General features: G+C 41.8%; 1 protein-coding gene across 3 annotated transcripts in view; it reads right to left on the bottom strand.

Moving 5' to 3' along the window:
- The window catches only part of LOC143279819 (uncharacterized), a 31,208-nt gene that overhangs the window by 8,389 nt on the left and 697 nt on the right, over positions 1 to 22,122 (bottom strand). For 2 of the 3 annotated variants that reach the window (XM_076584016.1, XM_076584017.1), the window contains exons 2-12: positions 16,817 to 16,915; positions 16,564 to 16,660; positions 16,010 to 16,168; positions 11,430 to 11,546; positions 9,277 to 9,350; positions 7,558 to 7,645; positions 6,913 to 6,950; positions 6,322 to 6,365; positions 5,359 to 5,460; positions 2,352 to 2,459; positions 1,751 to 1,772 (exon numbers count right to left, since the gene is read on the bottom strand). In XM_076584016.1, coding sequence (XP_076440131.1) covers positions 1,751 to 1,772; positions 2,352 to 2,459; positions 5,359 to 5,460; positions 6,322 to 6,365; positions 6,913 to 6,950; positions 7,558 to 7,645; positions 9,277 to 9,350; positions 11,430 to 11,546; positions 16,010 to 16,168; positions 16,564 to 16,660; positions 16,817 to 16,838 — 871 coding nt within the window. In that variant the 5' untranslated portion in view covers positions 16,839 to 16,915. The remainder of the gene's footprint in view (positions 1 to 1,750; positions 1,773 to 2,351; positions 2,460 to 5,358; positions 5,461 to 6,321; positions 6,366 to 6,912; positions 6,951 to 7,557; positions 7,646 to 9,276; positions 9,351 to 11,429; positions 11,547 to 16,009; positions 16,169 to 16,563; positions 16,661 to 16,816; positions 16,916 to 22,122) is intronic. The other variant, XM_076584018.1, reaches the window with a different exon arrangement.

The raw sequence follows: 22,122 nt of genomic DNA, 5'->3' as shown, positions 1-22,122 counted from the left end.
CGACTGACGGCTGCCATTTAGGCGCTTGTCATTCGTTTCCTGTGTCATTCAATCAGGTTTCGGTCACACACATAACACTCATACAGACATGTAACATTTTGTGTGTATGACCGTTTTGTTCATTTAACCCGCCATTTAGGCAGCCATACTTCGTTTTCGGGGGTGTGCATGCTGGGTATGTTCTTGTTTCCATACTGAACCCACCGAACGCTGACATGGATAATAGAATATTGATTTTCTGCGTGCGTGTACACACGAAGGGGGTTCAGGCTGAAACAGGTCTACACATATGTTGACCTGAGAGATGGGAAAAACCTCCACCCTTTACCCACCAGGCGCCGTTACCCACCAGGCGCCGTTACTGAGATTCTAACGCGGGACCCACAGACTGAAAGTTCAACACTTTAACTACTCGGCTATTGCGCCCGTCACAGTGATAGGTGAGTGGCGAATTAATGTCTGTGTCTGATATTTCACTTCAGACAAAGAAGACACGAAGAAACAAAGGACAGAATAAAAAGAATGAAAAAGAAGAAAGGAAAGAGAAAAAGGAAAAGAAAGAAATGACAGAACGAATTAGACAAATAAAGGATACACACACACACACACACACACACATTTTTTTCTCTCCGTATATCTACAGGTGTGTATTCCAAACATGGCTTTCCTCAATAAAGGCACAGTTGCAAGCGAGAAATCAACCACTGATCGATCTGCCTGGAAGACAAGTGAGCAGGTGGAGCCATGCAAGCAAGTAAACCATACAGCAAGTCAGTCCAACCACCAAAACCATTTGACCAGTCAACAGCTTTTCTGACAGAATATGATAGAAAACAACAACAAAACCAAAAACAAACAAGAGAGGCAAGGCCTTCAAGACTCACTTGTGATAAATTAAGTCCCCTAGCATTAATTACAGAGTAATTTCCCTTTTTTACTATCTGCACCAAAACGTTTGCAAAATAAAAAAAAATTTCATGCTTAGCAAAAGAAGTTCCTGTTTGAACAAAAAATGATAATAATGATTCCTCTTGTTGTTGTGTCAGAATAAGAGGTCAAAGTGCCAAGTTTAGAGAATACAAAAAATATAAATATAACAGTAAATGCAGTTTGCATATAATTAGGCTTCAATTTTTTATTTTTTTGTGCCCATCCCAGAGGTGCAATATTGTTTTAAACAGGATGACTGGAAAGAACTGAATTTTTCCTATTTTTATGCCTAATTTGGAGTCAACTGACAAAGTAGTTGCAGAGAAAATGTCAATGTTAAAGTTTACCACGGACACACAGACACACACACACAGACAACCGAACACCGGGTTAAAACATAGACTCACTTTGTTTACACAAGTGAGTCAAAAACCCCAGAAGACTGCAACTGTCTTCACTTTCGACAATAAAGAATACAACAGGCTTATTTGACACTTACATCGACAATAATCGCCTTAACAGTGTTCATTTAAAAGTTATGTGAGACAATCGTTCTCTCCTCCTCGTTTTGATCCAGACACGTTAGTTCAGCACCACTGTCAACTTACACATCTAAAAAAAATCGGACACAGATTCGACACTAAATATAAAATCATTTTGTAAAAGATGTGCTTTTATACCAGAAATGAGACTTTTAATAAAAATTTATGTTTAGAACTCTTTGTGCACTGTTCATGTCCTAAGTTGTTTGTGTTGGTATTGCCGTCATAGTTGCTAGAATTGTATTTTCTCTTGTATGAAAAACAGGACAAATACTTACTCGGAGGCTGTGCAGATTTTGGCTGAAAAAAATATGGATCATGATATCATTTTGAGTTGATGAATATGCATTTAACGAAAATACGAGCAAGGAGAAAAAGTGGAGAGAGAGAGAGACAGACAGACAGGGGGTGGGAGAGAGAGAGAGAGAGAGAGAGAACACTGAACTCTGAACCATACAAAAAAGGCCAAATAAATCAAGACCTTAACATGAGTTTTGCAATCGTTACTGTTCAGTAAGCAAATCGTTATTTACCTTTTTAATTATCAATTATTTTATTTTAATCTGCTTTCTTAAATTCTTCATGCAGATAGATTCATTGAATTCCTAAGGATTCTATCTCATGCGTAACAGTTTACAATGATGACATTGTGTGCACTTGCACACACCCCTCTCTCCCCCTCCTCCAACTATACAGTTCAGTTCAGTTTCTCAAGGTGTCATTGAGTTCGGACTCAGAAGTCAATTTACGCTACATCACATCTGCTAAGCAGATGCCTTACCAGCAGTGTAACCCAACGCGCTCAGTCAGGCCTTGAGGGAAAAAAACGAAAGAAAACAAATAAAAATATAAGAACAAAGGATGGCCAAACGAGCTTACCCGTGTGGCTGCCTCTCTCCGAAGACGCTCCGCCTCCAGGCGCTGTCTCTCCGCTTCCTTTCGGTTTTCTTCAGCCTCTCTTCGGATCTTCTCCACGCGTCTCCTGGCCTGCAACCACGGACCATGATCAGTCACGATACCCCATAACCTTTGTCAATGAATACACAATGTATCACAGGTTACAAACATAAAGGATAAGGTCAGTTACGATCTAGCATAGCCACTGTCACTGAGTATATCTACACTATTTATAACACGTTTCGAATATAGACGGTAAGGTCGGTTAAAATGTACCATAACTTTTGTCTCTGAATACCCGATTTTATGACACGATACAAAAATATACGGTGTTACGAATTACAAGGTAACGTTGCCTTTGTCACTGAAAACAGGATTTATTACAAATTACACATATAGCCTACATGGTATTATCAAGTACGATGTACATAGCCTTTGTCATTCACTGAACGCACGATTTATTACACGAGCATATATGGACGGTATTATCAATTACGATGTTCTTTCCTTTGACAGTGAGTACACGATTTATTGCATGTTACACATACAGAAAAAAGGTATCTATTACGATGAACCACAGCCTTTTTCATTGACTGAACGATTTATCACACATCACACATCATTACTATAAACGATAGTAGCAGCTACGATGTACCAGCCTTCGTCATTGAATACCCGAATTGTTATACTATGCATATATGGACGGTATGATCATTTACGATGCACAATAGCCGAATACACGATTTATTACACGTTACGCATAAAACTGTATTATGAATTACGACGTGCAAACCTACCAGCCTTTGTCACTGAACATCCGATTTACCAGCCTTTGTCATTATCCGATTTATTACACGATGCATATATAGACAGTCTGATCATTCAAGTTACAATGCACCATAGCCTTCAATTTGTCACTGAGTACCCGGATTATTAGGCGTTACACATATTTACGATATTATCAATTACAATGTACCTTAGCCTTTTTTCAGAGTGACAGATGCACACATAGACAGTATTTACAAGAAACACAAAAGACTGAATGATAATCGTGTGCGCGAGCGCATACGCGCACACATACAATATTACACACTTTAATCATTCACAGCAAGCGAATCTATTCAGAGTGGGAGTGTGTGGAAGAGACCGACAACAAACGATCTAACAAACACCAGAGCAAGAAAACCCTAGAAATGTATAAGCACTGGTAGCGCATTAACGAACACAGCAAATGTCCATTACTATAAAAGCACACAAATGAAGAATTGGGAATGAATATGATATTTCTTGTGGGATTTTTTTCTTTCTTTTTCGGCCAGTGAAGGAAGCAAAACACTCTTCAAACCAATCCACCCACACACACAAAAAAATAATGAAGAAAAAAAGTGCTCCGTGGATTTGCATGCCACTGAAGCGACTCCCCAAAAATGCAGACTGACGCTTACACCTCTCAGACAGAAAAAACAGTAATGCATACATAATTACACATGCATTAAATTCAACACACCATGCACAAGCAAGCGTGTATACATGCAAACACATAAGCAAACAACACACACGCATGGACAGTAGAAGTTCAAGAAGCACATTTGTCAATACGAAGGCTGACAGTAGGAAAGATTCTCGATTACAATGCTCACTTTCAGTGATCTCTCAAAGTTCTTGATAGGTAAGGTGTTTGTGAAATCCAGAATGCACTGGAATATTAGAATATAAATCATATAGATTTTTCAAGCATTCTAAAAGGACCATACAGGCAATTTTCCTGTTTCAAAAACAAAGCTTTCATTAAAAACAAATATTGGATCAACCAAATAAAGAGGATTTTATGTCTTCTAATTTTATTTATTTATTTCTCCCATCTCTCTCGCCTATCAGTAATTCCACCAAAATTTCGAGAAAAAGATCCCCTTGTAATGTGTCTGGTTTGCAAAGTAACAATTTTCACGCATGAAGTCAAAAGATCTCAATAGGTTCCTTTTGGTTTCTGTTTATATCTATCTTGTCAGAACAAGTGGCGTAGGCCCTATTGATACGTTCTGGTAGGCCTTCTCATGACGGTTCTGACCTGGAAAACCTTCAATAGGCTTATTCATTCTGCTTCATGTCATATACCTCTTTTTTTCCTTCTCTTTTTAATTGGGCAAGATCGGTGTTTCTATACCCTTAGATATCACGCTCATGCTGTTGGTTTTAACGGACCCGCAGTTCATATTCTCAGTGCGTGCATGCGTGCGTGTGTGTGTTGTATGTGTGTGTGTGGATGGGGGGGGGGCGAGTGGGGGACTGAGGCGCATGCTGGCGTGTTAGTGTACCCTTTTCGTTTAAATCACAGCGCCATTCACAAAAGCAGTGCACCCATAGCGGATAAAGACTCTCTCTCTCTCTCTCTCTTGCACATACACACACTAATAATCACACATGCATACACTCTGACTTCTGATACCATATTATTCATTTTGGCACTCATATATACACACACACGCCCACGAGCATACTGTGTACAACCCACATTCTGACATGAAGTTATTTCTTGAGCTATTCCACAGATCAAACATCTCCATTTCCAGCCAGTATATATATAATTTTTTTTTCTAAAGCACGCACAATATGTATTATATAATGATTATGTTTCTATAATATGTTGCTTTGTGTCATAAAGTGTTATCACCATGTCACTTACCAACATCACCCTTTGGAATCACCTGAACTCTGAATGTGTAAATAAATCGTGTTAAGTCGACATAGAATCGTTTATCCCTTGTGTCAGCGAATGTAACCAGTGTTGTGACTTTTTAGGTCAATGAAGTGTGACACATAGCTGTATATTTTTTTTTAAATGTTAATTTTTTACTAGTCTTGTGCTCGGTCACAGCGAGTCCATGGGGTATATCTGGTATTTAATTGTAAAATGAAATACAATGCCTGAGAACCCCACCCAACACCCAAAACAAAGACAATTACAACAAAGACTTGTTTCACGCCTTACATCCTCCTCCTGGTCATGCATTCGTCGTTTCTCCTCCTCCAGCTCTCGAAGCAATCTCCGGTGGAAGTCATCATTGTCTCGGCGCAGTTTATCATTCTCCGACTGCACAGGGTAACTGGCTCATCGTCACTCATCATCATTACTTCATCATCATCACTCACCCTCCTCATCTTATCATCATAATAATCATCATCATCATCATCGTCATCACCACCACCATTATTGCCCTCGTCATAAACATTTCAATGACTCGTGTTTGTTTTTCATCCTCTACGTTGTCCTGTGTCGTCACAGTCTATTGGCCATTGCTCTGATCATTTAATTTCACGCTCCTCTATTGTGATCAGCCGTCCCACTGGCACCTCATGGTTTGTCTACTACCATCAGGTATATAACGATTCGCGCACATGCACATCTGTCCAGATTTGTTTATCTTATTTGGGACACAGAACCACGCGAGACCACGTGCGTGCGTGCGCTCGTGCGCGCGCGCACACACACACACACGATGCTGTGTAAAAGAAAGAGAGAGGATGGAAACAGAAGGGAAGAGGGAGAGGGACAGAGAGAGAGGGGAGTGAGGGACAGACAGACAGGCAGAGGCAGGGAGACAAACACAGAGACAGAAAGAGAAAGAGAGATAAAGACAGAGAATAACTCGCACCAGACGAGCAGGCAAAGAACCTGAATTACAAGAACTGACATGTTTTGACGGAATCACATCCAATGAACCGTAAGTACTAGTCATCTAATAGTGATGAAGAAGGATGAGTTGAATGACAACGATGATGATGACGATGCTGCTATGGAGGTCCATTTAGGTTTGGGACTACGTTACGAGGCTGTAAAAAGGCAAAATGTGAAGTAATTAAGGACAAGCACTGTGAGTTCACTGTCATCACCATTATCATCATCATCGTCATCATCACTTACCCGGTACATGAGAGAGGCATAGCACAATACCTGAACAAGACCCAGAAAGTTGCGCAGTTCGCGAGCCGTGCTATCTGGAAAGGAATTAAGAAACAATTATTAGTGTGTGTGTGTGTGTGTGTGTGTGTGTGTGTGTGTGTGTGTGTGTGTGTGTGTGTGTGCCTTCTTTCTGTCCACATCTGTCTGCCCTGCGTGCGCGCGTCAGATATGTACAGAGAGAGATGGAGAGAGAGGGAGATTAGGAGAGAGAGAGAGAGGGGGGGAGGGAGAGAGAGAGAGAGAGAGAGAGAGAGAGAGAGGGAGGGAGAGAGAGAGGGAGGGAGGGAGAGAGAGAGAGAGAGAGCGTGTGCACATTCAATACGACCTCAAGACAGAGAAGGAGAGATGAAGTGAGAGGAAGGACGGAAAAGGAGTGATGCAGACAGACAAAGAGAGAGAGAGTGAGGTAGCAGAGGAGAGAGAAGGGGTGGTTGGCAAAATAAAGAAAGAGAGAATGTGTGAAATAGAGAAAGAGAGAGAGACGGAGACAGAGAGAGAAAGAGTGAGAGAGGACGAGCGACAGACACAGAGACAGAAAGAGACAGAGAGAGGAGGTACGAAAGAACAGACAGTCGAACTCACCGTCTCGGTACTCAACAACTGTTCGTGTTGTTTGAGGCCTGCAGACAGAACAAACAAGTTGAAGTTTTTTTGGTTCACAAGGTACATACATGTCAGCAGTGGTCTTTTCAATACTCCAAACAATTCCGTGAATCATAACATTGCCTAGCACACACAGCTTTTCTTTACACACGGGAACAGACACCTCTCCCGCCCGAACCTCCCTGGAGCCCTTCTCATTCCGTTCGCACGCACGCACGCGTGCACACACACACACACACACACACACATACACACGCACGCAAGCACACACATATATTTTCGCGCTAACGTCTCTGTTACACGTACGTGCACAACATTACCACACATTTGTGAGCACCTCCCTCTCCCTGCTCCATATACACATGCAAGCATGCACGCACACCGCGGGCACAAACACCAACACACACACACACGCACACATGCACGTCCGCGCACTCAACACACACGCTTTTCTACCTCCGCTCCTCAGTCACGCCCACCCCAGCTGTGCCTCTCTCTATCTCACACACACACACACACACACACACACACACACACATCCTGAAACCTCGGCTCATTCTGCCTCTCTCCATTCACGCAGACAATGACATCCACTCCACTCGAAGAACAAATCCTGTTACTCACACATCGCCTCCTCCCCCTCCGTGGATGATGATAGGACGGTTGTCAGGGTAGGGGAGTGTGATAGGCTGGACCAACGGACCCCCACCCCCTGCGGACAGAACGAACCCACCGGGTCAGTCCCTATGCTGAGGTACGTGCACGGGATATACGTCCGAGCGTCACCACAAACAGCACAATGTTGCTGATGTTCAGCTGACCTGAACTCATCAAAGGTACACCCCCTCCTCATGCTGACATGTCAGTTTAATCCTGTGAAGTTTTGTTTGCATGACAGAGTCAAACACACACACACACACACACACACACACACACACACACACACACACACACACACACACCACTTGGATGAAACACTCTCCATGAATGCACTTCCAGAATCCGTGCACCGTAAACCCAAGCGCGAGATTGCAACATCACTGCTCGGAGCACTTCACTGGTTTCCCGTGATGACTGCAATCTACTGCAAATTGCTGGTCTCGGATTTCTATGTCTCTATCACAACACAGCATCGAAATGCCACCATATCTTTCAGATTTTCTAAAGTTGTACCAAGAACGCTGAGCTCTCTTGACACCTCTGCTAGATAGTTCCTTGCTTCTCCACTGAGGTATATGTTGTTGTTTTTTAACTTTGTCTGTGGCCCCAATGTCTGGAACTCCCAACCTCTGTCCCTCAGGAATACTGTGTGTGTGTGTGTGTGTGTGTGTGTGTGTGTGTGTGTGTGTGCGCGCGCGCGCGCGTGAGTGAAAACAGGAAAACATCTGTTCGTTTCACACATTAAGATCTTAATGACAATGAACTTTTGGGAAGGACACAGGCATTTTGTCTGGGATATGACGTGGCGAAAATTGTCTGGCAAAAACCAGCATAACATTTTTTTAAAAATTTTACGGTGAACATAAATATAATTAGGACTAACTTATGCTGTCTACATATCGTCTAACTTCAGTAATTCCATAATTAATATGAATGAAAATAACCCTAAAATAGTACATTATGGAAAATCGGTTTCTGTGTGGAGTGTTCTTACGTTTTATCGAAGCTGGAAACCCAAGGTGAAGACATGTGAAGTTTGAAATTTAGATCTAGATCTATATCACGATCGTGAAAAAAGGAAACGCTGCACATAGATATAAGAACTGGTACCCCCCCCCCCCCCTCCCCAATGCTCCTTCCACTTGCGTTTCCAGTTTCATTCATATTTTTAAATCCGCATAAATCACACGTGAGCGATAAAGGCTTCGCCTCTTGTTCGATATTTGGAACCTGTCTCCTGAGATGCAACATGACAAGGTTTTCAGCAACATATGTGTCGGCTCGTATTGTTTATATTCATGATATAACTAAATTAAACCACCATAAAACAATTATGCAGAGGCATACGCATTTTTATTTTTGACAATATACAGGCTAAAGACATGGTATTAGTAAACATGTTACAACAGGAAAAGTTCATGTACCATTATTGCATTTTGTCACAGGCTGACTACGCTACAAAAAAGTGATTAAGTTAAACAAACTTGAACTAACAACAATAATTCAGTAAGCAAGCTGTATGCTACCCATTGTGATCTTTTCATGTGACTTGTCGCCAGTTAACAAGATTACCCCCACCCCCACCCTGTCACCCATCCACTTACCCCCCAAAACAACGATAAAACGATAATGTGCAATAAAACAACAACAACAACAACAAACGTGCTGACTTGATGAACTTACCATTTCTGTTGTCCCTAGCGCCCATCATAGCGTAGGAGTGATCAGGGGGAGGCACTCCTGCTCCGGCGTATGTGCTGAATCAGTACAGAAAGAAGCAGTGTGAAAACAGAGTGAAACATGCAACAACAAGAAAAAACACAGTCGTTCATCAAAGCGTAACACTCAAATATAAAAACGGTGCTTTACTGTGGACGGGTAGACTGGCGTATGAGACCCAGAAGTGAGTCACGCTGGGACCAAGTTTTCCCCCCTCCAATCTGCCGACACAGGCATCTTAACCCCACTTGTTCACTTCCACCATGTGAGGTGGTCCGGGGACTAGTTTTTAAAATGAACTTTAGTTACCTATAACAAACTGGGCGAATCTGGACGATATGACTGGCAGTGTGGACAGGTAGGGAAAAGGCAGACAGGACAATGAATTAATTGAAAACCTTTTCCTCCGTCTCTTCATTTGTTGTTAGACATAATCATAATTCGGTTCGAGGCACGGAGTGAAAAGGTAAAAGAAAATGAAACTTCAATCAATACTGTTATGTCCAGAGTTGTACCAAATGAATAAGGAGAGGTAATGACAAAACACACAGAGACACACATACACACTACTACTTCTACTACTACGACTACTGAACATATTGTGTGTATGTGTGAGGGTTAGAGAGAGACAGAGAGAGAGACAGACAGACAGAGAAAGAAACATAGAGACAAAGAGAGAGAGACAGACAGACAGAGACAGAAAGAAAGAAACATTGAGACAAAGAGACAGACAGACAAAGGGAAGGGGTGTCACAGCTAATCAAGTAAGAAAAACTGGAGACCTGATCTGAAAGTTGTCAACAACCATCCCAAGACGAATGGTTCTGTTCGAAGCACACCCCCACCCCACCCCAACCCACCGCACCCCACCTCTCTCTCTCTCTCCGCAGAGTGCACTGACCTCAGACAAGCTGTAGGAATATAAATGTTCATGTCCGAAATACGTTTTATACAGACGATATATTCAGCACAAAGGAACACGACCTGTTTTACTTTAAAGAATCAAAGCTGCCCACTCTATAACAGCTTTGACGCTTCCACCATTGATGTGACCAAATATAAACGGAACTGTAACAAACTTCTTGAACAGTCGCGCACTCTATCTACGCGTATTGGTAGTGTCGGAACACTGTATTTTGAGATACGCCGATCCACACTTCGATTCAAGAACAGTTTCCAGAAAGAATGCAGTGGACATCATCATACTGTACGTTGCATTGTGGGCTCATTGTTTTTTTTTGTTTGTTTTTTTATATTATTATTATTATTATTTTATTAGCTGACCTATTTTGAGCAGATTTTAGAGTTTACTGTTGTGACCTTTCCTGAGTTGTAAATCTCTCTGAAATGAGTGGCCTTACTTGGCAAGTTGGATTCTGTTTACAAGAGCAATGGTATGGTAACAGTTGTGCTGACCCTTTTAGAAATTTACTATATACTTTTTTTCGGTGTGTTATACCTGTCGTCACGAAACAATGGCAGCCCGAGTCAAAACACAAATAAATTTTCTGGTGAAAAAAACACCACCACCATCACTACCACCAACAACAAAACAACACATTGATGAGCAAAATATTACAGCTCAAACAAAATGTGGACTGTTGCGTTATTATCAAAACCAGCTGTCTAGCTGTGTACATGCGAAAAATATTCACACCATACACACACGCCCGCGCGTAACCCATACACACATCACTCATGGACACACACATACACACACACACACACACACACATGAAAGCACGCTCCCACAAAAGCATATACACGTGCTTGGGAACCTGCATACATAATTTATGTTAAGAATTTAAGGAAATGAAATGAAGCAATATAAAAAAAATTGAAGTGTAAGTCACGCACACTTTGAGTCACATTGTGTAAGCAGCCTGTAATGTCCCAGAATCATGAAGCTAGGATTCGCCACAACTAGCTGATTAACAGACTAAATAATTGGGCTACCTGATAATTATCAAAACACACACACACACACACACACACACACACACACGAATATGCCACTAAACAAACACACTAATAACATCAGCACATAAATAAATACTGCACTAATTAGCGAAACTGCCACGTTTCTTTCCGAGCACCAGCTGTCAGACAGAACTCACAGAGGTTGGTACTTGAGGCCAGGGGGAGTTTTCACTGGTGCTGCCTGTCGCTCGCTCACCAGAAAATCACCACTGTCTCCTCCCCTCCTCACCACGGACGGTGACTCGTTAAATTCCCTGGTGGCCCAACAACAAAAACACTGGACTGGAATATATCATGGCCAGGTGCTAACGCGTCCGCATATGAAGCTTGAGAATCCGCATGAGATCGATTCCCACACTTGCCATGAGTGGTGGTCTGGACGTTAGTCATTCGGAAGAGAAAATATGACGATGTCCCCGTGTATAGCATGCACTTAGCAGAGGTAAAAGAACCCACGGCAACAACAGTTGTACCTGGCAAAATTTCGTAGTGAAATCCACTCTGATGTATACATTGTGTGTGTGTGTGTGTGTGTGTTGTTATTTTTATTTTTTGTTTCTTCGACCGAGGATAGGCGTTATTACTATCTATATCAACCGATATTGTGATTTGTATCGACATTTTCACTCAATGGTTGTGTCAGACTGAGCCTGAAGGCTACGCTCTCTGAACCGAAGCGAGCATCGCTGTGTTCTCTTTTCCAGTACCCCATTACACGCTCTCAGTGGTAGGGGGTATGTATAGGTTTCACTCTGTGTACCTGCCTGTCATGGCCCTCGGTAAAGAAAGCACCGCATGCCCACATTTCTAAGCCAATCAAATTTAGATCTACGAGTAGAACACTGATGGCACTGTGACAGTTTTAAGCGTTTAGTGGACTCGGTGCTTGGTTATGCGGCAAAGGATAAGCAAAGCGATGTAAATTGACTGATGAATGTTAATCTTGAAGCAAACAAGCGTTAGTGATGTTTTCAACCGCAGTCTTTAGTTTAAAGTTTTACGAAATGAGATGAGAAATTTGCTGACGCTTTGTTACGGAAATTTAATCGTACTATCTTTGTCACGGGAAAATGAACAATTTCATAAAGAATAAGTGAACACTTTAAGATGATGATAAAGTGAAAGATACGTAAATGACAAATCACTGAAATAAAATAAGAACAGAAATGAACCTCGTTCAGCGAAGTTGTGCGTACCCACACACGTGTGCATACTAGTTCAATCGAGCAATCGCATGCACACACACACATAGACACACACACACACAGACACACACACACACACACACATATATATATATATATATATAACAATACAATATGTATATAATGCACACATGCAGCTTCCATTTCTCTAGGAGGCGTCACTGCGTTCGGACAAACCCATATACACTATACCACATCAGCATGCTAGCCAGATACCTGACCAGCGGCATAACCCAACGCGCTTAGTCTGGTCTTGGGTGCATGCATACACATACAGAGAGAGAGAGAGGGGTGTGTGTGTGTGTGTGTGTGTGTGTGTGTGTGTGTGTGTGTGTGTGTGTGTGTGTGTGTGTGTGTGTGTGTGTGTGTGTGTGTGTGTATAACCGTGAAACAATCTTACGAACTGATTTATATTTTTTTTACCAATAAATTCAACCATGCACATTTTATTTCATGAACAGTGATTATGGATGCGGAAAAAGCTATCAAAAATGGTAGCACATGCAATCATTTGCAGTCTCACAGATATCTAGAAGCAAACCTCAACCGACAAATGTAAATACCCAGGTCCAACACACACACACACACACACACACACACAAACACACACGCGCGCGCGCTCGTACGCACGCGTATGTACTCTCTTACACATGCACACACATGCGTATACACTCTCTTACACATGCACACACATGCATATACACTCTCTTACACATGCATACACATGCGTATACACTCTCCTACACATGCACACACACACATACTTAAACACGCACACATGTAAACACACATAGACGTACCACCTCAGTTTTGCCACATGGTTACACAACTCTTGGTGCGAAGCAGAAGAGAACAGAACTACATTACCCTCGTAACTTGCAGGACCATAAACAAAGTGCCTGAGTGCTACAGCTTTGTGGCACACCCTGGGTTAAAAGCGCATTTCAGAAACTACAGCGGGAGCTAATGGAAATCAAATATACGACGCATAATATTTCGAATGCAGGTTCATTACAACAGGAGCAATGTTTAACTTAAGACATGTCCATGTTTGACCCCACTTAAACAGCCATCCATTTTCGTCACTGTGTTCATAAAAGAGCAGCGCAGGCGTTTATGTTTGCTTGAACTGAGTGAACGAAAAAAATAATGTAGAACTAAAAGGAACCATTTTTCTCAGTGCAAAACAAAAAGTTCAGGTCGGTGGTTTATATTTCAGAGCACGAACGTAGCTGTTCAGTTTATCACATGAGACTTTGAACAGAACGACTGCATAATTACAGGTGAAGCTTTCAAGGTAAAATAAACAACATGGTGACGATATATTCGCTGTAAACAGCGACAGAAATTGTTAGCATCAGTTGGGTATCAATACCACGCTGAAAGTATATGAGTGATTTTCACAATCGTCTCTTATCTTATGTGTTGCATTTCTTTTCAATTAAAAATATTCCCAAGCGAGGAAAGAGGGTGGGTACATACTATAATACACACGAAAATAAGGTACTATGCCAGAGGTACACACGAATTGGTGTGAAAAGATAATAATTATTACCTTTCTGCTTTATTATCATCTCTGAAATAAAATTCACTGGTAAAATGCATACGGAAACATTACAATTTTCTGAGGTATTGTGAAAAGGCGTAGCAAAAAGTACAATATTTTTTTCACATTCATACAAATCTTCACAGTAAAAACAACAACAAAAAAAAACACACACACACACCAAACACTGCTGAAAAACATGAGAGGCAAGGCCTTGAATACTCACTTGTGATACACTTTTTAAAAAAAATTCTAATCGTTAAAATGTGTTTTGTATTTGTTATTATAAAGCTTTGCGTTTAAAAAAAAAAAAAGAAAAGAAAAAAAAGTCCTAACCAGATTCGAACCCCGCGTGTTCGGGTGAGAAGAAACTGCCTTATCCATTGCACTATCGTGGCTCCTTAACTGACGTTCTAAAATTTAAAATTTGAACATACTTTTTTAAAGGGCGATAAATCAATTGCGGTATTCGCAGTGAGAACGCTGTTTAAATCATATTATTCTGGTGTATCTTGGGTATTCAAAAAATCTCACTATATCTAGATAGATTTACAAGTTTAGTTACACCCGCCGGGAATGTAGTACGACACGGTCGATTCAATTTCTCTTTTATGTTCATTCTAGTTTTATAGTTTTAAAGTTGATATGAAAATGTAGTATTTTGTTAAACTAATAACATGTAGAGCCAAGCACAAGTACTTCTAAACGTCGTAAGAACTGAAAAGGACTTCATTTTGAAAAAAGTCAAGACTGGAAAGTTTTTCGTTTCATCGTGATCAGTTCAAGGGTATTAACTCGCAGGGTTTACAATTTTTAACTGTGATTTCCGACTGATTCTGTGGATATTTTTACGGCAGTTTGGGGCATAATCCAGTAAGTGATGAGGCGTTCACAAATCTTTCTCTGAATAAATATTTAACGGTCTCCTTCTCCAAATTTCCATCACATGTTATCGTGTATTGTCCATTGAATATAGGATTAAACGGGCAGGTCAACAACTTGAAACAAAATGGCGTCGTTCGAGTTCGCGAAGAATATGAGCACGCGCTTTGAATGTGTATAAATATGTGTAAGCAATTGATTTTTGCCCATGACTTTCAGGGCTCAGCCAACAGATCTGTAAATTCCACTCGTCGTACTGATTTTAGTATTTTCCGAAAAAGACCACTTGAGCGAATGAACATAGTGAAAGCCCTGTACACTGAGAGTAAAACACACAAGCTTTTTATGTATTGAGTATAATTTCAAAATGTACTGTTTAAGATGAGAAAGATCAGTTTAAAGCAAATTGAGTCCCCTATCATTAATTACAGAGTAATTTCCCTTTTTTACTATCTGCATCAAAACGTATGCAAAATAAATAAAACTACCATGCTTAGCAAAAGAAGTTCCTGTTTGAACAAAAAATGATAATAATGACTGCTCTTGTTGTTGTGTCAGAATATCAGATCAAAGTGCCAAGTTTAGAGAATACAAAAAATATAAATATAACAGTAAATGCAGTTTGCATATAATTAGGCTTCATTTTTTGTTTTTTTTGTGCCCATCCCAGAGGTGCAATATTGTTTTAAACAAGATGACTGGAAAGAAACTGAATTTTTCCTATTTTTATGCCTAATTTGGTGTCAACTGACAAAGTATTTGCTGAGAAAATGTCAATGTTAAAGTTTACCACGGACACACAGACACACACACACAGACACACAGACAACCGAACACCGGGTTAAAACACAGACTCACTTTGTTTACACAAGTGAGTCAACAAAAACCACACACACACACACACACACCAAACACTGCTGAAAAACAAGTAGAAGAAAGCCCCCACACCACGCCACTCCACCACCACCAGGCCCGGAAGCTCTATGTGGAGCAGTCACCTGCAGGGTAAACACACACACACACACACACACATAGACACACACAGACACAGACAAAGACACACACACTATGGCATTGTTCTCACCTGTCGTACGTGAAGAGAGAGTGGTAGGGCCGAACTCTGTCGTTACGACGCCCTCTCTGCTCCGTCCAGTTCGCCCCTCCCAACGGTTTTAACCGCTCTGGTCGTTTCTCTGGGTCCAGCCATCCTGATGCGTCCACCAGCATGTCTTGCAGCCGTTCTCTGCATGCACAACATTGTCTTCTGTTGGTGTGGTGTGGTGTGGTGTGGTGTGGTGTGTTGCTGTGGTGTGATGTGGTGTGGTGACAGAGACAGACACACATACAGACACAGAGACACACACACCTACACATACAGACAGACACAGACAGAAAGATGCAGACACACACGCATACACACGCAGACACACACACACACACACACACCGTCTAATATCACTTCAAGTGGAAAGATGCTAAACTGAAGACAAACACACACACACACACACACACAGTGCTATCATTCACACTCGTCAACACGCCCTGACATCGTGACGGAGAAATTCACATCAGTGGCATCATAGTCATCGCCACTATCGTCATCACAGTGTTCATCATCATCGTCACAGGTAACCTCACCTCTGTTTGGCCGCTTCTCTTTCCCTGATCTGCAGTTCAAGGTCCTGCCTGTACTCCTCTTGCCTCCTCCTCTTAGCGCTGTCCCTGTCCTCCATACCTGCCCACCAGCACGCCAGGTGTTACATGTGTATATCAGTTGATCAAATGGACCCAAATTTTTCTTTCCTTTTTTTTTTCGTAGGATGTGAATGATCACAACACCATAAAACATTTAATCAGCGCATCGATAACAGTGTGTAATAAGCATACATACCCACTAACAAGGAAGTCGCCATAATGGTGGTGTTCTACCACAGCCCCACTGAAACAGCACCTGTCAGGATGTCTGTCTGTCAGTCACTGGGTGTATCACCTGCACAACAATCATTAGTATTTACTTTTGTCTTTTGCAAACTGCGGTCGACGTGTGTTTGTGAAAAGATTGATGGTTTAGATCACCCTTAAAAACAAACAAACAAAAAACACGTTCACATGATCCAATTCTCTCTCTCTGTGTGTGTGTGTGTGTGTGTGTGAACTAGTGAGATTGATAGATAGATAGATAGATAGAGAGAGAGAGAGAGAGAGAGAGAGAGAGAGAGAGAGAGAGAGAGAGAGAGAGAGAGAGAGTGTGTGTGTGTTTCAGTTCAACGGTTCCATTTAACGTCCTTTATTACTGACGGCATTCGACGATAAATAAATAGGTATCCTTTTTTCACGCTCGTTCTGTTCTCACACCTACCCATTTGTTATCCACGTCATGCACCACTGACATTTCCAAGGCAAGATATCCACGACAAATGTGGCTACAGCTGACTAAGCAGAATCAAATGCGACACCAGTTATGCGTGAATGATACTACTTCGTCATTTACCGTGTTTCGTATTTACTACGACTATCTGTTCTTGTTTAATTCTGCATTTGCGCAGTATTATGTGCATGAATATTCCCCTTGCACACAAAACGCTTATTTAACCAGTTGCTTACTGAAATAGCTATCCAATTGTGTGGTGATTGATACTGCATATGGCTTTTCACTTTTTTTCCAGACACCATTTTCCGAAGTCAAACTGTTTCACACAGAATATATCTGATAGACCATTTAAAATGTTGTAACGCGTGTCTGCGTGAGTGTGCCCAAATACATGTCAGCGTGTGAGCGAACCAATATATTAATCTATGAATATCTCAATTAGAAATACAGATTTGCGAACAGTCTTCTCTCTGTCTCTCTCTCTCTTTCTGCCAGCCTGTCTGTCTGTTTTTGTCCTTCTCTCTGCTTTCTTTTCTCTGTTTTTTCTTCTTTTCGTTTTTACTTCACATACCTTTTTTCCTTTGGCATTTCTCTTTTTTTGTTCACTATTTCGCTTCCTTCTTTCATTTTTTTTCTTGCTTTTGTTGTTGTTGTTTGCTTGTTTGCTTTTCGAGGGATCGACTAGAAAAAAGATGAAACAATTCATCCATTCATTCATACGTTTGAACAACAACGCTATCCATAAAAAGCTGTGCATTCACAATAGCGTGGCAACCAGTCAAATGCACAAAGGCGCATGTCAACAAACTGTCTAATCACTGAATGTTTCCGAACGATCGATCGATTTGTGTTGTTGCCGGGAAAAAAAACTATTCGCTGCTCAACCATGTGAGGTCTTTGCCTTTACTTGCTGACTTTCGAGGGTTGGCCGAGGGGCACCAATATCCTTTGTGTTCGTTTCGTACGCTGCTCTGTGCTCCTGTGAATGAAGACATGGATAATAACAGCAGCAACAACGATGATAGCGCTTTAATGAATTATTGGTAATCGAATCACAGAATGAATGTGTGGACTGAGAGATGGAGTGAAAGACGGACAGACAGACAGAGGTGGATAAAAAGAGAGATATGGACAGTGGTTTCTTTTTTTAATGTGTGTGTGTGTGTGTGTGTGTGTGTGTGTGTGTGTGTGTGTGTGTGTGTGTGTGTGTGTGTGTGTGTGTGTGTGTGTGTGTGTTTGTTTGTTTGTACGCGCGCGCGCGCGTAGATTATTGACCAAGCGAAAAGAAATCAATAAAATGATCGAAGCAAAGGTCTGGCGAGATGTCAACAGCCATTCATTCATGATAACAAGAGTAAAAGATTGAAGAGGTGGGAAGGGACTGATTCCGAATAAACTGGTGACAGGTATAACAAAGCTGGACTTGGCTTATGACGCATGAGGCAGAATATGAAAGTGGGCTGAGAATGTGCCGCTTGAAGCCCGTAAACACATGGTGAAACAGAACGTCTTGTGTTTTGTGTTCGGCTTGACATTTTGCCCCGTTTCCCACTGGTAAACACTCTTTTGTTGTCATTCTTGTTTGTTTACGTTCCTGCTGTTCACGTGTGCCAAGCCAAACGGTAAATGATCGGATGACAGCGTACGCTCTGGAGAGATGGTGATTGTGTTCACAGCGGGTGTACTGTTCATAATAACTGCATACGCCATTGGGATTGGGGTTAAGATCGTGAAAGCTAGCCAGCACACACACACACACACACACACACACACACACACACACACACACACACACACACACACACACACACACACACACACACACACAGACTTGACTTGACACATTCAGAACCTTCAAAAGCAACGCGCAACCGTGCGCTTGGTCATTTCACCCAGCCATGAAGGGTGCCACACTCGTTTTGGGGGTAACCAAAGACCTCAAGAAGTGAAGGAGAGGGGGAAGGAAACGGGACGGGCAGGGGGCAGGGGGAGGTTTTTGGGTTTATTGGAGTTCCAGAATCGAGCAAACGTTGTCATGGATTATAGGATCTCTAACGTGATTTAATCTTCTGCGTACAAAGAGCACCAGCAGGCCTGTATATATTACGCTGACCTGCGGGATTGGACAATCTTCACTCTTATCCAACATGACGGCTGTAATCTTCAAATGCTTCACGGCTGTAAGCTTTAAATGCTTCACGCGGAAAGAATGGTGCTACATGTTGTATTACCTCTCACGAGCTGATTCACGAATTATTAGGATTCCTTCTGTGGTATATTGTGTATGTGGCATGAGCTCCTTTTCCCCCTCACCCATCCATGTCTCTATCTCTCTTTGCGTTTACAACTGTTTATGAGAAAGTTCTCTCTTTCTCCAAGATTACCCCCACTACTTTTGTCGCTTAAAAATGATCAATTTGTGCAATTAGCTTCAAAAATAGTTGGAGAAAACAGCATGAGGTCGCGTGACACAGTTTGTCAAGATATATTTATTTGTTCCAAATTCACAACGATCTAACTGTGTGTGTCGTTGTGCAGGCCTAGTGTTTTTAATGCTGACGTGCTTGTTGTCATAGGCTTTTCTATACATATATACAGACACAGGTTCACAGGAATGAACAGACGTAGCTAAGTGAATGGGGTGACTACTGCCGATTAAGATATGTTCATTCCTCTCTGGGGTTTCTTCCAACTTCGTCTTTCACACCCGCTATATCTGGACACAATTTCCTTTTCCTTCATGTCGATGCGCTTAAAGGGTGAAAATGAGAGAGGGAAGAGCAGGGACAGGAAGAGACGGGGATGGTGGGGGTAAGGGGTGACAGAGGGAGTGAGGGGGTGACAGATACAGGAACACAGAACGATATTTGTGGGAAACTCGGGATTTCTGTCTTACCCTTACACTGACGCCCACCAACCCTTCACCTCCACACCCGTTCCCTCACACACACACAGAGAGAGAGAGAGAGAGAGAGAGAGAGAGAGAGAGAGAGAGAGAGAGAGAGAGAGAGAGAGAAGCAAGCATGCAAGCAAGCAAGCAAGCAAGCAAGCAAGCTGATTGTATTCGTCCGTCAGCCTGGGAACTGACATGATTTTGTGTGTTGACCTGTGAATGACACAGCAGGGATCTGTTGAGGCTTGTAGGGAACAAATCCGCACATTGGTATTCCCGTAGATGTCTTAAGTGACGCACTGGCCTGTTCGGACGCATTACCATCAATGTGAAGTCCCAAACCGTACAACTACCGTACCATACCATGCTATACCATATCTTTCCATACCGCACCATTCCATACACACCATCCCATACCACGTCATTACAAAAACCGTACCACACTACAAACCAAACTGTACTCCACCATATCATACCACGCTACGCCTTACCACACCATACCACACCACATACGCTGCACCACACCGTTTCACATCACACCTTTCCACATCCCCTCATGACACCACACTATATCATTTCACACCACACCATATCATTCCACACTACACCACACTCGCATACCGCTCTACTGACACCATGCTATGTCATTCCACTCCATTCCACAATGCACCACACCATAAAACGCAACATGACGCCATATACAACACAACATCCTATCATACCGTACCACACCATTCCATATCTCACCACACCACACCACACAATACAATGGAAGATCGTGTTTCATAACCGTTCAATAAGATAGTGACATACCAAATCATACCATTTCAAACATTTCACTTATCATACCATACTATACAATTTCATGTACAAAGCAACACCAAGACAAGATGCAGAGTATCATTTACAGTGTTACTGATGCCATTGCATGCTATGTTAAGCCGTGGTACCGCGATCCGTTAAATGACTAAACAATGCGATGCCAGGTCATACATTACACTTTTTCACTGTATCGCATTGCAGTGTGCAATACTCGTCATAGTGTTGTGCTGTGCAAAGGTGCGAAACACCGGCTATCCTATACTACTGACTTGATGTTGATGTTGCGCTATACCGTATTATGCTACAGTTTGTACGCCCTACTTTACTACGCTTGATCAGCGCGTTAGGTTCATGAGGTCAGGCATCTGCTCTTTTATTCATAGACAACAGATGTGTATGGATCAGTCCGCACACTTTGACACATCCTTCTGAAACTATAATATGCTATGCTATGCTATGCTGTGATACATATTCTTCTCTATTGTAAGATATCGCCATTTCTGGTATCATTATTTTACTAGCTATGTTTATACTTAACAGAAAAAATATCGAATAACTCCGAATTCTAAATAAAAAAGATAATTTAGCAACACATAATAATACAACTATGTACAACACACAGTAAACTTAAGAATGAAACGTAAATCTAAGAATACACAGACACTATGGGTTACCGATCCAAACCTCAGAGAATACGATAGTATCAGTACATGTACCGAAGACGTTCCACTATCGCTCAAACATTTGTTTGACACGGGTAGCATGACTCTTGAGAGCCACTGGAACCCGTCTCAAGTTCTCACTACAGAAGACAAATCAAACCATGCTGTGGTCCTTGATGACACAGGGGATAAGGGTCCGAAATTCTGCGCAGTTTGATCCTGCTTTTCGTTTTGCCCGGCAATTTTTCACACCCGTTCGTTAAGTACGAATCAGGGACCACCAGAGACAGCGTGCGTTATGAAATTGCACCTTAGACCGTATGCGGTTTTTGGTTGCATATTAATCGTTGGTGTGGTACTTTTGTACTGGTGGGAGACTTAAGAAAACTCTGCACACTTCAGGCGTGTGAATGCACACAACAAAAATTCGCATGTTTCATGCATAAATA

The sequence above is a fragment of the Babylonia areolata genome, chromosome 3 (assembly GCF_041734735.1).
Source record: "Babylonia areolata isolate BAREFJ2019XMU chromosome 3, ASM4173473v1, whole genome shotgun sequence".
Classification (NCBI taxonomy): Eukaryota; Metazoa; Mollusca; class Gastropoda; order Neogastropoda; family Buccinidae; genus Babylonia; species Babylonia areolata.
The sequence above is the reverse complement of the archived record's forward strand: the minus strand, read 5'-3'. Positions and strand labels throughout refer to the sequence as shown.